The sequence below is a fragment of the Nymphalis io genome, chromosome 2 (genome assembly GCF_905147045.1).
Source record: "Nymphalis io chromosome 2, ilAglIoxx1.1, whole genome shotgun sequence".
In the NCBI taxonomy this organism is placed as follows: domain Eukaryota; kingdom Metazoa; phylum Arthropoda; class Insecta; order Lepidoptera; family Nymphalidae; genus Nymphalis; species Nymphalis io.
The window spans coordinates 11,828,235-11,841,742 of NC_065889.1; the positions used below are offsets into that span (position 1 = coordinate 11,828,235).

General features: G+C 39.7%; 1 protein-coding gene across 5 annotated transcripts in view; it reads left to right on the forward strand.

Annotated features, from left to right (window-relative positions):
• The window catches only part of LOC126776355 (FERM, ARHGEF and pleckstrin domain-containing protein 1), a 61,007-nt gene that overhangs the window by 31,224 nt on the left and 16,275 nt on the right, over positions 1-13,508 (forward strand). For 2 of the 5 annotated variants that reach the window (XR_007669944.1, XM_050498820.1), the window contains exons 11-15: positions 862-980; positions 1,053-1,204; positions 1,453-1,479; positions 2,068-2,154; positions 2,284-2,380. Coding sequence is in view for 2 of the 5 variants with exons in the window: in XM_050498820.1 (XP_050354777.1) it covers positions 862-980; positions 1,053-1,204; positions 1,453-1,479; positions 2,068-2,154; positions 2,284-2,380 (482 nt within the window). In the remaining 3 variants the exon portion in view is untranslated. The remainder of the gene's footprint in view (positions 1-861; positions 981-1,052; positions 1,205-1,452; positions 1,480-2,067; positions 2,155-2,283; positions 2,381-13,508) is intronic. The other 3 variants (XR_007669945.1, XM_050498828.1, XR_007669946.1) reach the window with 3 other exon arrangements.

Here is a 13,508-nt window from a genome sequence, read left to right on the forward strand (position 1 = left end):
TGTTATCAACATTGCATAATGTTAGTCTATGTCACTAAATATTATACCTTGGAGTCAAATCAGAACGTTGAATGTGACTAAATAAAGAGTAATAATAAGTTATGGGCGAGTGGACAGCATGGGTTGGGCAACACAAGCTTTTGGTCGCCATACAAGACTATCGGTATATCGTTGGTTTACCAAACGAGATTTGCATGTAATTTGAAATCCCTAAAACAAATAATTAGTACCGGGTAGTGGGAGGCTTCGAATGGTTTTGTATTATCAATGGTGATTAGCATTCTCGAGCATGCGCTGTATACGTTGAGACTTTCGCTTCTTCCAAAACTTGAATCAAGTGTAGTCGTTGTACGACACTGACTATCGGTCGGAGGATGGTACGCTCGTTCGATGTTACCCGAGTCTTCGCTTTGATAACTTTGTAAGAATCAGTGTTACGTCACAAAATTGCCAAAAATTGGTACCGTCTCCAATACAGCGCCACGCTCGTGTTAATCTGTCGTGACGCTTTCGATTTTTAGATATTTTTTATAACCTACCACTGTGCACATTTTTGTCGTATCCCTTTTACCCGTTTTATATCATACATGGTTCTAATATGAGTAGATTTTTCATTGATGTTTTTATTAGATTTTCTATCTTCATGTGCCACAAATTAAAACATTCGCACTCTCCGATGTCCGTCGTCGAGTCATTCTATATCACCTCCCCCCGTTCATTCCGAACCGTGGTTCCACCCGTCCGAGGCGAACACGTCGCAGCCGAGTAGGTCAGCCAGCAGGCGTACCGTCGTCGGCGGGACTAGTGCGGCTCGCGGAACCAAAAGCTGGTGTGGTGACCATCCTCTGTCCGATGTCGCAGGTCGGGCTCGTTCCGCGCGTCGCGCTCGGCGGGCTCGTCGCGCGGCAACGTGTCCGCGCCCGCGCTCAACGCCAGCGTGTCCGCGCACCCGCTGCTGCCGCTGCCGCCCGGCTCCGACGGTAGAGATACTCCTTGTGTGCGTACCGCGAGCGCCGGGCCCGATAGCTAATGATTGTCGTCGTATGATTTAGCGATTTCCCTGGAGTGGGACAAGCTACCTCACTACCTGGAGGCCTCTCTGATGATGAAGGGCTACTCGGCGGAGGAGGCGCGTGCGGCGGCGCGCCGCGCAACCGCTCGCCCACCCCCACCAGCTACCGCCTTCGCCTCCACGAGGGACAAGGTATGTCACACTCGAAGTAAACGAAGAACGTATCCGCTGTATGTATGATGTACGTTTAGTCTGTGCTTTGAGTTAATTTTAGTAGTTCATTTACTTTGTCCATTTAGATAGTCCTGTAACATTTTTGTGGGTGTTAATCGTTCACACATTTTGACAAAATGCAATTTATAAAGATTATTCAAACATTCCGCTTTTTTATAGATTATAAGTTTATTTGCACAAAGAAAAAATATTTTCTTCTTTTCCAGCTTTCAAAACTGTACAGCAATCGAATAGTAAGGGTTATTTAAAATAGATTTTGTGTGTTAATCGTTTCTAATTTTTCTTGAACCCATACTTAACATCATCGCTTAGTGTCGGTACGTGGTGTTCGTTTTGTTTGTGTTCATCAAAAACTGATTATTTTACACCAAATAATTTATTATCCAATACATATATATGTTTTTAAAAATAACAATTAAGTTATGCTAATAACTGTTTCGCTGTTTAATTTATTTGGCTTCTTCATATCATTTTTTTTTTCGCTGGAAAAACGCATTTACGCGTTTCCCCCACATGAGGTGGGGGGTATGTGGGACTCGCCGGCACTGAAAGCGCCGGAATACCCACTGAAAAACCAGCGGTACCCACTCCGTCTTGTCGAAGGGGCGTCACGGGATCGCTTGCGCATCCTACCGTGATCTTCATATCATTTGTGAAAATATATAATGGCAGATATAAAACAAAATTATTGAGAATCTGCTCTTATATTGAGATGTACACCATAATGCACATACCATTATTATAGCACATTACATTTTGACTTCGTATCTGAGTCTCTGGTGCTTTTATATGATAATTGTAATATGGCTGTGTTATGGCAGGCGGGTCCAGAAGTAGTGACCCATGCCGAGGTCAATCATCATCCCATGGAGGATTCGCTTCCGCCTCATCAGATGACGACACCGTTGGTAAGATATTTGGATATTTTTAATTAATTCAAACTTTTTAAAACTTAATTATTGAAACTGATTACACATAGAATTGTAATATGTTTAATCGTAATATAAATGATTAACAATTGACCGTGTCACCCGTAGACATCTCCGGAGAGTACGTGGATAACGGATGCGGAGGACAGTGGGCGCGCGCGCGCTCCCACTCCGCCGCCTCGTGGGCCGCGCCCGCACACGCCAGGTCAGAGCGCGCCCACGCTCACCCACACCCACACGCACACGGCCACTCGCACACACACCCACACCCACACACACACTGCCACGCGCCTCGCCGCAGACTCCCCGCCCCCTAGCGTCTACCCGGACTTCGTGCTCGCTAAGCAGTCCTCCAGCTTCAACAAGTCCTCGGAGCGGCTCGAGTATGAGCTCTCGCAGAGCAACATCTACTCGGCGTGCCCGTCCACGCGCTCGTCGCGCTCGGCCGCCTCTCTGGTGCTGGACGAGCAGGACGAGCTGGCCGAGCCTCCGCCGCGACGCACGCTCTGGCGTCGCAGCGCCAGCTGTCGCAACCTGCGCGACTTCAGCTTCGATGAGGCGGGCCGCGCCCGGCGACGCGTGCCCGACACGCGCAGCATGCTCGCCGACCTCGATGCGTACCGCCCGCCGCTCGCGCGTCGCATCGACTCGCCCATCACGCGCTACGACGACGCACGCACGCTCGCTTTCGTTCTCGCCGGGGGAGGCTCGATCGATTCGCAGAGGGAGATGATAGGCCGCACTTACTCGTCCAGCTTCCCGGGTGCGATCAGCGAGCCGCGGCTCGACTTGCCGACTTTCGCTCGTAGCGGCTCACAGGACGACATCTCGCACGATAGCTACGAGGTCATCGAGCGATCGGATGACGAGTGCTCGGAGAGACGGCGTTACGCGCGCGTGCGCTCGCTGTCGCGCTCGGCGGTCACGCGCACTCGCTCTTGCTCGCTCGACTCTGGCAACGACTTGCCCTCGGACGACGATCAGTCGCTCTCTCACCTGTCCGAGACCGAGGACGGGGAGGTAGATTTAAATAATTCGGGGATCAAATATAAAAGTGATAACGATTTACCATTGGATCCGTTCCTCATTGACGATCCGAGAATACTTCCTCGAGAGAAGCTCTCGGTTCGATCCGACGGTAACTTTTATAAAGAAATCAAGCGCGCTCTAGGATCTCGTACGTCTAGTCAAGAATCAAAAAGTGATATTTACGACTCGAAACTATCCAAAAGTAGCGCCGAATCTAGTAAAAAGTCACGCGATAGTGTTTATCATACGGATAGTAAAAAATCACGAGAGACTCTTAAAAGCAAAAGTTCTGATAGGTCCGGTTCAAGAACTTCAAGTCAAGATTCTAAGTCAGATTATTATGACTGTAAAAAGAATCTCTATGAACCCGACGATTTAAGTATCAGGCGTCGTAGTGTTACAAGTATACAAAATGCGTATATAGATCCTTTTGAACCTATTTCCCCTTCTTCTAGCCCTGATTCTGGTAAAGATTTCTATGATACTCAATCGACGTTTATTGGCATGGAGAAACCGGAATATAGAGAAAAAACATTATTCGATAAATCTCATGAAGATCTTATAGCAAATTTGGTTACTTCACCTAATTACTACCATATTCCAACACCATATTCCACATTTCCTAGCAATAATAAGCATAAAGAAATTACTCATATGCACTCTACTAGCTTACAAAATGTAGAACTAGATCAATATGCACAATATTCCGATTCAAGTCCAATTAAGAAAAGTGATGAATTTTCAACTGAAGAAGAAGACATGCAACCACGCACAACCCATATATGGCCTGAGAAAATTGCCGGCCTAGAAACAGAAATTGATCATAATAGATCCACTAAAATACAAAATTACCAAAGACGACGTTCATCAGATACGGTATTTAGTTTTGACAAAGAAAAAATTGAATCGTTGACTAGATCAATAAGTAAAGAAAATCAGCCCTCTCATTTGGTTAAAGAATCATCAAATGAATCTGACGTTAATGTGCGTGTTTTGCCAGCAATGGATAGTATTGAGTACGCTAAAAACAGAGCTAAATCAGCTGCTATACAGACAGGTACTTCATCAATTCTTCAATCTGAATTTGACAAATCTATGCGTGGCAAAGTTCATACACATATTGTACGAAAAGAAAACCTGAAAGAAGAACTTATGGCCAAGACTCACTTTGATGAATATAATCCCAAGCTCATACTAGATACAAGTTCTAGCAGCCGTCTTGCAGATACCGCTGTTCCATATATTCATCCTACCGTCGAAAGAACAAAGAGCGATCCTAATAGCTTAGCCAATAGACCACGATTCAGTAGTGTAAATTCGAGAAGACATGTGCTTATGCATCAAAAATCTATAGATTTAACTCCTGCAGAATCAAGTGATGAAGATTACATCTTTCGACAAATACCAAGCGCTCCACCAATAGCAACTAAGCGATCTCATTTTGAACTACCTGCCAGACATTCCGAGATTATCCGACCATTATTTGATTTACCGCAAAATTACTTTAAAGAATTCGATGCCTTTAAAGCAGGTTTCAATGATAATAAAAAAGTCACTGATGATAGTTATGATATTCCTTACGTCTTACATAAAAGACACGTAATGAATGGGACTGCTCCCTCTCCCCTTGATGATAAAAGGGTGCCACCCGACATAATAACTTTGCCACCCCAAAATGGTCGTCATATTGTAAATGCACATCCTAGATGTAAATATCACGATCATCCAAAATCTCCTCGCTCACCCAAATCTCCTAAATCACCGAAATCGCCAAAGTCTCCGAAGTCGCCAAAATCACCAAAGTCGCCAAAATCGCCAAAGTCACCAAAATCACCAAGAAATAGTATTCAAACCGACCATGTCTCTAAATTTTTGGACGTCGAAAATCGCGATTTCTTGTTTACTCAAAATATAGATTTGTCGAAAGTTGATCCTATTACCTTAGAAGTAGATAAAAGCGGGCAGTTACAACATTTACCAAGTCCGAAAAGGGATATAACTAAATCGTTAGATTCTGCTTTGCTTGAAACGTTAAACTCTAAATTGAGTCAGATTGAAAGTGATTCAGCTACAAGCTCTAAAACAGACAGTATGAGGCAGGAGCCTCAATATCCACACGACATAAAATTTGCTATAAACGGGCGTAATGTTCAACAACCGCCTATTTGTAAAGATCCGAAGCCTCTTACTGCTGCTGAAAAATTACGTGCAGATATTAAGTCAAAATCGGAAAAGTTGCCCACTAAAAGAATGCCGAAAGGCCGTGGAACTGGTAAAAAAGGTGTTGGTGCAAAGGTTAAAAGCAAAAGTAATAATAAAATAAGAATTACTTCTTTTTCATCAGACGACGAAAGCGTTGATTCGGATGATGTGTTCGGTACTACGGAAGCAGCGCCAAAGTTAGAATTTTCTCCACCACAATCTCGTAAAGACTTAGAGCCAATACTACAGCTCGAGTATGATAAAATTACTTCAGGGGCTTGGCACAGAGGCCAAACAATGAGTTCAACAGAAATCGAAGGATCACCACCGCAATGTCGTAAATTAGCTGAATTGGAAGCAAAATATAATCCACAGGTACTCGATAGTGTTACTGGGACTGCCACTGAATTAAGGCGAATTTCTGAGCGGTCGATTTCTATTCCGAGCTCTGAAGATGACATTGTAACAAAGGCACCAGAATTAAAACAAGTCAGTAAGGAAAGTTCTACTTGGGAGTACAATGAAAATATTCCGTCTCCCATTCTCGAAAGTACTGAATTTTTAAAATCTGATGATGAACTGTTAGTGGACATGGAAATTCAAAAAGTGACTGGACCTCGTACTCAATCGGAAGAAAAAATTGAATCCTTACAAGCCGAGAAAAAAGAATTAACAAGACTTGATATAAAAAAAAGTTTACGCGATGAGTTAATTTCACCAATGCTTCGCAAAACAGGTGGCACTCCTATACTCTTTGCTCATGCTAGATTAAATCTTTCGGAAGGCTCTGTATTTTCTTTACAACGACAAAAAGCTACTCAAGAATCGCCAACATCGAGTCGTAGGGCTAAAAGTTTAGACACACCTGTAATACAACTACATAGATTACCACCAATGAATGCATTTTCCTCAAAAGATGACACCGTGGAAGATATTAATGAAGAAGGAGATATTTTAGAAGAGAAATCACTGATGGAAGACAAGATGGCTAAAACGACTGTTATTAAAAAAGAGATAATTGATAAAATTGATGAAGAAGAAGAAAATACAGCAGAAGCATTACCGCCCAAGCCAGCTTTAATTGATAATGAAGAAATGAAATTGTTAGAAGAATTAGTTGAACAACGAAGGCCTCGTTCCTTCAAACGGCAATATGATTTAAGTAAAATATTATCGAAAGCTAAATCACCATCGAGGTCACCGATTGCTCGGTCGCCTATATCACGGTCTCCATTATCTAAGTCACCTTCAAGATCACCAACATCTTCTTTAAATTCCCCAAGAGGAAGTATACGGAAATTATCTGATTTAAGTGAAGATCAAATAGTACCCGATATTGAAAGAATAAAACGCAAAGAGAAAAAGAAATTGACACTTAAACCAAAGCCTGACGATAAACAAAAAACTAATCATAAATTAAATAAAGCAGGATCTCTAGATACTAATGCTACTAAAGTTAAAGCTCTTCAGACTCAAAAATCATTGCCATCTTCCCTTAAAGAAAGACCTGATTTCTTAACTGTTCCTCCTTTGGATATCGCTAGAGCCAAAAGTCAAGAGTTGGATCAAGCTGCAAAAAGAGTCTCAAAAGAAAAATCTAAATCTTTAGAGAAAATGGAAGTGAAACGTGGAGGAAGTAAAGAAAGAACAAAGTCTCAAGAGGATAGTGACACAGAAATTGCAAAGCGTAAAGAAAAACAGCAAATGTTGTTTGAAGCAGCTTTAAAACAAACTAAAACTTTAATAAGTCCTGTAAAAGATACAATACCACCTTTTCCGCCCCCAGAAGATAAAATTTTGGTCAAGACAGAAGGTGATAAAATTATTATTGAAACTAAAATAAATAGCAAAGCAGAGGATCATGTATTTATTGCTAAATCACCAAAAAAACTTGATAATAAACTAGCTGGAAAGATAAGTAGAAGCTTCGAGGATCAAAAGACGACGAAAACAAATAGCAAAATTAATAAAAGCATGGAAGACAAAACGAGCCAATCATTAGAAGACAAATTTGATGATTTGGCAAGTCTACAAAAATCGCCCAAAACTCTGTCAAAAAAACAAGAGATTAAACAACAAATAGAAGGAAAAGTAGTTTATCAGAAAGTTCATCCAAGTATAAAATCAAAAAGTCTCGAGAGAAATGTTGATCCACACTTTGAGGCAAAAGTCAAATCCAAAAGTTTGGATAGAAATTATGTTACTCCAGCATCTATACATGAACCCATTACCGATAAACATTTTAAGCAGGAAGTTGTTACAGTTGATGTTCACTCAACTGTCAAAGAAGAAATTGATACCATTTCACAAGACTATGAAACCAAAGAAACTTCTCCTACGCACAGTTATAAGGAAAAGACTGAAGATGATTCTTCAATTGAGTGGATAACTAGTTCACAACATACTGTTATTGAAAATGATACTCAAACAGTAATAATGGAACGCAGGAAAATAGAAATATATAATAAACAAAAACAATCAGAACTTTATCAAAGTAAAAGCAATCAAGATATTCAACAAACTGAAACTAAAAAAACAGAAATGACACGTTTAACCAGTGAAGAAGAATCAATTACTGAAGTAAGTGAATTAAAAATGTCAGATGAAAGTAATATGTTAGGTATTTCACTTCCCTACATAGATGCTGACAGCTCATCAGATCAAGATCAAGCATCTAAAAAAGAGAAAATAACTAAATTGCATCTTCAAAAAAGTGATGATACTGGTTCTGGATTGACTGCAGATTATGATGAATTCACAGCTGATACAGAACTACCTCATTCAGACACAAGTAAGAGCATAAAAGCCTTAGAAGCTCAGAGTACATTTGAAGAATCATCGGCAAGCTTAGTTGAATTTCTAAAGAATGAATCAATGTCTCAATTATTAATAGAAAATGATGCTGAAAATGATGATAAAATTAAAGAGATTCCTAAATCTACAGATTTAGCATTAAAGTTCAAAAATAAAAATAAAATTATTGTTACTCCGCCTCAAGAAAATAGTCCAACTATTGAAAATATACCATTTATTGATTCTAATATTACTAAATCGGGACATAAATCAGAGTCAGGAGATTATACAGGAAGCTCTGGTAGCGTAAATGACATATCACCATCAGATCAGAAAAATGAACAGAAAGTATTATTATCTGCAAAATCTAGGCGTGGAGAATTGCTTAAACTAAGTGCAGAGCGTTCACGAAGTTCAGAGTCAACATCCTGGACCAGCATAGAAAAAGATGCGAGTCCTTCAAGTGCTAATATTAAAGGAAGTTCAATTGATGATGAATCCAGTGTAAGTTGTTCAATTGCGAGACCTTTGGGTATATCACAAGATATCGAAAAGCTTAATAAAAAAGATAGGGAATGTCTTGAAGAGCTTAAACAAGCAATGGAATATGGTGAAGAACACTTGTTATCTCAACATACTATGTCAAGTGACCATTCAAAATCAAATTCTAAGTCTCCTTCGCCAGTGCCTGAAATTGGCCGTATTGAAAGTCCAAGAAGTCCATCAAAGTTCGGTACAAGGAAATCTCCAACACCAACTTTAGAAAAACAAGGTCAGGTGGATTCTCAGAAGGCTCCTACTGATTCGGAATCAAGTTCTGAAAGTATTGATAAAACTGTTGAACAGCTTTCTAGGCCCAATCAAAGAAAAAATGCTTTAGATAAAATAGGAAAATGTGTTATAGAAGAATCTGAATCAAGTCAATCAGCCGGTTCAAAAGCTTCTGATATTAAAAAAGAGTTGCAAAAAACTGTTAAAAAGACTAAAATTGCCATTACAATATCTCAAGAAGATCAAAATATGACTGTTGATTTTGATGATGATGGTAATGTTATAACATCATCATTCGAAAGAGAGCTTATGAAAAAGAGGGCTTTAAAAGACGTTGACCAAAAAAGTTCATCTAAGTCTAGTATGGATACTACCACTACAACGACACCTTCTAAAGGATCTCTCAGTGTTGATGATTCATCTTCTAGGCGAAAAGGAAGACTCGACGAGCAAAAGAGTTCTTCAAAATCAAGTATGGATTCCAGGGGATCACTAAGTGTTGAATCAAGGGGATCTTTTGAAACGACTGAATCTACATCTGGATCTTTAGGAGAAGCGTACCGACGCGGCGAAGAACTAAAACCGACGTGGCGACCTTTCTTTGGTGCTTCGGGTAGTGAGAATAGTACTAGTATTGAAGAGGCTTGGATCCCTCAAGATCATGAAGGCTATGAAAGTTTGACAATGAATAAGGATGCTTTTGAATACAGTAATCAACGTTTACTTGACGACTTTCATACCTTCTCTAAAAATCCACCTCTGTCAAGTAATACTTCGAAAGATTCCACGGAAGCTGATTTTACAGATGATCTTAATGATTTTCCTGTTAATTTTTTGTATCCAGCAACGTCTTCTACAACTTCCGATGTTGTTATTGGTTATGGTCAAAACTTTGGCCGTACTTTGTCACGAATATCAGAGCGTAGTACTACATCTGAGAAAACTAGTGCAGATGAAGATTCTACTAAGGCTTGTTCGCGATCAGAGAGTATTAATGAGGAATCGTTAAACTCAAGTGATCATCAAGCTAGCTTAAGTTCCGACCCACCGAGCAATGCCAACGTCGCCTACATATCTGATACAGATCGAAGGACATCTGCTGAAATGCCTGATATTCCTATAGATCAAACCAAAATAAGTGAAATGTATTCGGAATCCAAAAAAGAGCTGGAAAAAAATAATATCAAGAAGAATGATGAAATAACCGATTTAAAAAAATATGAAGAACGGCGCAAGAAATCGAACAATGGTAAAAAATTAGCACCGCTTAAACAATCTTCAGCTAGCGAAAGCCAAGAATCTGAAGACTGGCCGTTGCCGGAATTACCTCCACAAGCAGTATCTAAATGTTCAGAAATAGCTAGACAAAAGTCTAGTGATAACGAAGATTTAAATTCTTTTACATCTGGAACACTAGAAACACCCATTGTTGAGAAAGTGCATATTTATTATATGAGTAATGAGCCAGAACAAGCCATGAAAGTAACAATTCGGTCCGAGAGCTCTAAAGGGCAAGTAGGATCAGACGACGACAGTGACACTCTTAATAATGACGATGATTTGGAAAGAGATATACAAGAATCCAAGTCAGAAAAATCGTCTGATCAAAATTTAGATATTGATCAAAATCAACAACATCCTAAAGTTATACCTTATGATAAATCAGGTTATATGGTAGAACCTTTAGATAATCACGATGAATTTACATGTCTCAACAAAGGCGTAGTGCCTAATTATGACAAATCTTGTTTAAGTGGAACCATAAGCAAAGCTACGTGCTTAATGGGAGATATGGGGAAATGTTGTTCAAGAGCTGAAACTAAATCCTTTAACGTTAAAAATAATTTAGAAGACAAAGTTATTATAAGTCAACCTCAAAAATCGCCCACTAATCATAGTCCTATATATGACGATGAACATCTTTATACAGATGATGTCTTCGGTGGCGATAATAAGTCACTTTCACCTGATTTTGATAAAGGTTTCTCACAGGTTGGTGCACAAAAGTTTTCTTTTGGCTCCAATAATTCAGATACATCCATGGATGACTTACTTTCACAAACGAATGCTGAAGACACAATTAGAGCTGTTACAAAACTTAGTGTTGGCAGTTCGAGTACATGTAAGAGATGTAGTCATAGCAGTCATTCCGAAGAAGAAACAAGTTCTTTTGGTACAGACTTAGATGGTACTGTTAAAATTGGATTACCCCAGAAAAAATGCACTCATAGCTCTCATTCAGAAGACACATCGATTTGCTTAAGTATTTCTGAATGGTCGACGGGAACCAATACGGTAAGACAATATGCGAATCTTTCGGCATCCGAAAGTATATCGGCTGTGTCTATTCCAAAAAGTGACAAATCTGATAAAACTGCAATAAAAAAATATTCTACATCGCACTCGAGCAAAAAGTCAGAACAGTTACCAAAAATGGGTTCACAAGCCGAAGCAAGTTCTAAAAGTAGCAGTCTCGATAAAAGTTCAGAAAACATAAAATATGATAAGTTGTGCAGTTCGGAAACAACAGTGTCAAGAAAAGTAGACAGTAGTTCAGGTACAAAAAGTGATAGCACTCTTACTTTAGCTCAATCTATATCCGAATGGTCTGCAAGTACCAGTCATACACTTGTAGCTACTGCACGTGAAGATCAACAAGATTTAGATTCAAAATCAGATAAAACTATCGTGAAAGATGCTTCGCCAATTAAAGAGAGTTATGATATGGAAAATATACCTCACGAAAAATTAACTTCAACCAATGGTGAAAAGGATGCTAAAGAACCCGTACTTAGATTAACAGCGTCATATACAGGTAAAAACGATAAATCTTCCTCGATCAGTTACAGTGATAAGTCGGACAAATCAAGTTCCAGTTCTTTGAGTAGTCTACAAAAACACACGAATGGTGTGCTCCGATTTGATCAACGTTTAAGAGGTTTTCCAGCATCAGAAGATTTGACAAAAGAACGATATGTCAAAACGCCACCAAAAAGCTTCAGTTACGAGGAAGAAACACATAGACACGCTAAAGCCACTACGATGCGCTGTCAGAGTGAAGACAGTGGTTATGGTAAACCTTACTATTTTGGACCCCAACCCGAAATAGATATTGATATACCATCTCAACTTTACAGTCAAGAAGAAAAACATAGCGAGCGATACCAAAGTCAAGAGTTCTCAAATATTATCAGAGAAGAATCGAGTTGTCAATTTATAAGATCTGACTACAAACCATTAGCAAAACATGCCAGCTATGATGATAAAACGCTTTCGAAAAATCAAATCAAAGAGTATAAAATTTCTCAACAATATCGCAGTAAGCCCAAGAGTTGGTCATTCCATGAGCATTACTTATCGTCATCAGATTTACCGGTTATAACAGTTCCAGAAATACCGTCTGTTCATAGAGAATTACAGGAGAAAAGATCTGCTGAAAGATCAGGTAAAACACCTCTGTCTAGGTGTTCTCCATACTACTCAAGCAGCCTAAGTTCGGAATCTCCTCCAATTCAACCTCAAAAGACACCAGTGAAAAAATCACTACTCGTTAGGAATATTTCGTTAAAAAGTCCACCAAGTGGTAATGACACGGATAGTTCTTTAGATGTTATACGAGATCCTCGTGAAAGAATGAGAACTTTTCGACGTAAAAAACAAGTTACAAATACGCGTAAAAAACAAGAAAAAATACAGGATGTACTCGAAGAAGATTCGACCAAAAGTCAATGTTCGTCTGAAAGTGACAAGTTTAAAGGAACTAAATATTTAGCAGTAGACGATTCACTTCGACGCATGGAAAGCTCCGAATGTTCTGACAGTTACATCCCTGAAGTAGAATCGGGTTCATCGGAAATATCAAAAGCTGATTCTAAAAATGAGCCAACTAGCTACTCTGAAGATGATGAAGTGGTCAACTATGCCAAATACAAAAGTGTATCATATGATAATCAAAAATTTCCCGTTAATATAAATCCAGTTCAATTCCAAGGTTTTGGATCTTCTGTTGAAGAAGATGAAATGGGTTTTCCACGATTTGATCGATTGGGTCGTTTGCGCCATCCCTATCTTGATTCTCAAGAACCGTCTTTTGTACCAGAAGGTAGTCCACCAAGAGCTTCTTATTCCAACAAAAGTAGCCGCCAATCTTCACTTAAAAGGGTGAAATCTGTAGGGTATCGTCAATCTGATGACAAAACTCTAGGTGAGTCATCAGGTCAACACCAATCGAGGTCGATGTTTTATGATGAACCAAGTGACAAAGATGATTCTGATGATTACGCATATCCTATTGATACTATTAAAAGAGCTCCTAAAATAAGTAAATCGGGAAGTTACTTATTTGAGCGTGGAGAATCAATTGCTTATTCCGATACAGAGTTGCGTCAAGACAAGGATGAATACGAAGAGTACAGAGGCAGCCCCTATCCCGAACATTACGAGGATGTGGATATGTTCCAAACACAAGAGTTTTATCCTCAGTATGAACACACTACCGAGCGAAGGAATGCTGACGAAGAACGCTTCTCTAGAGATCT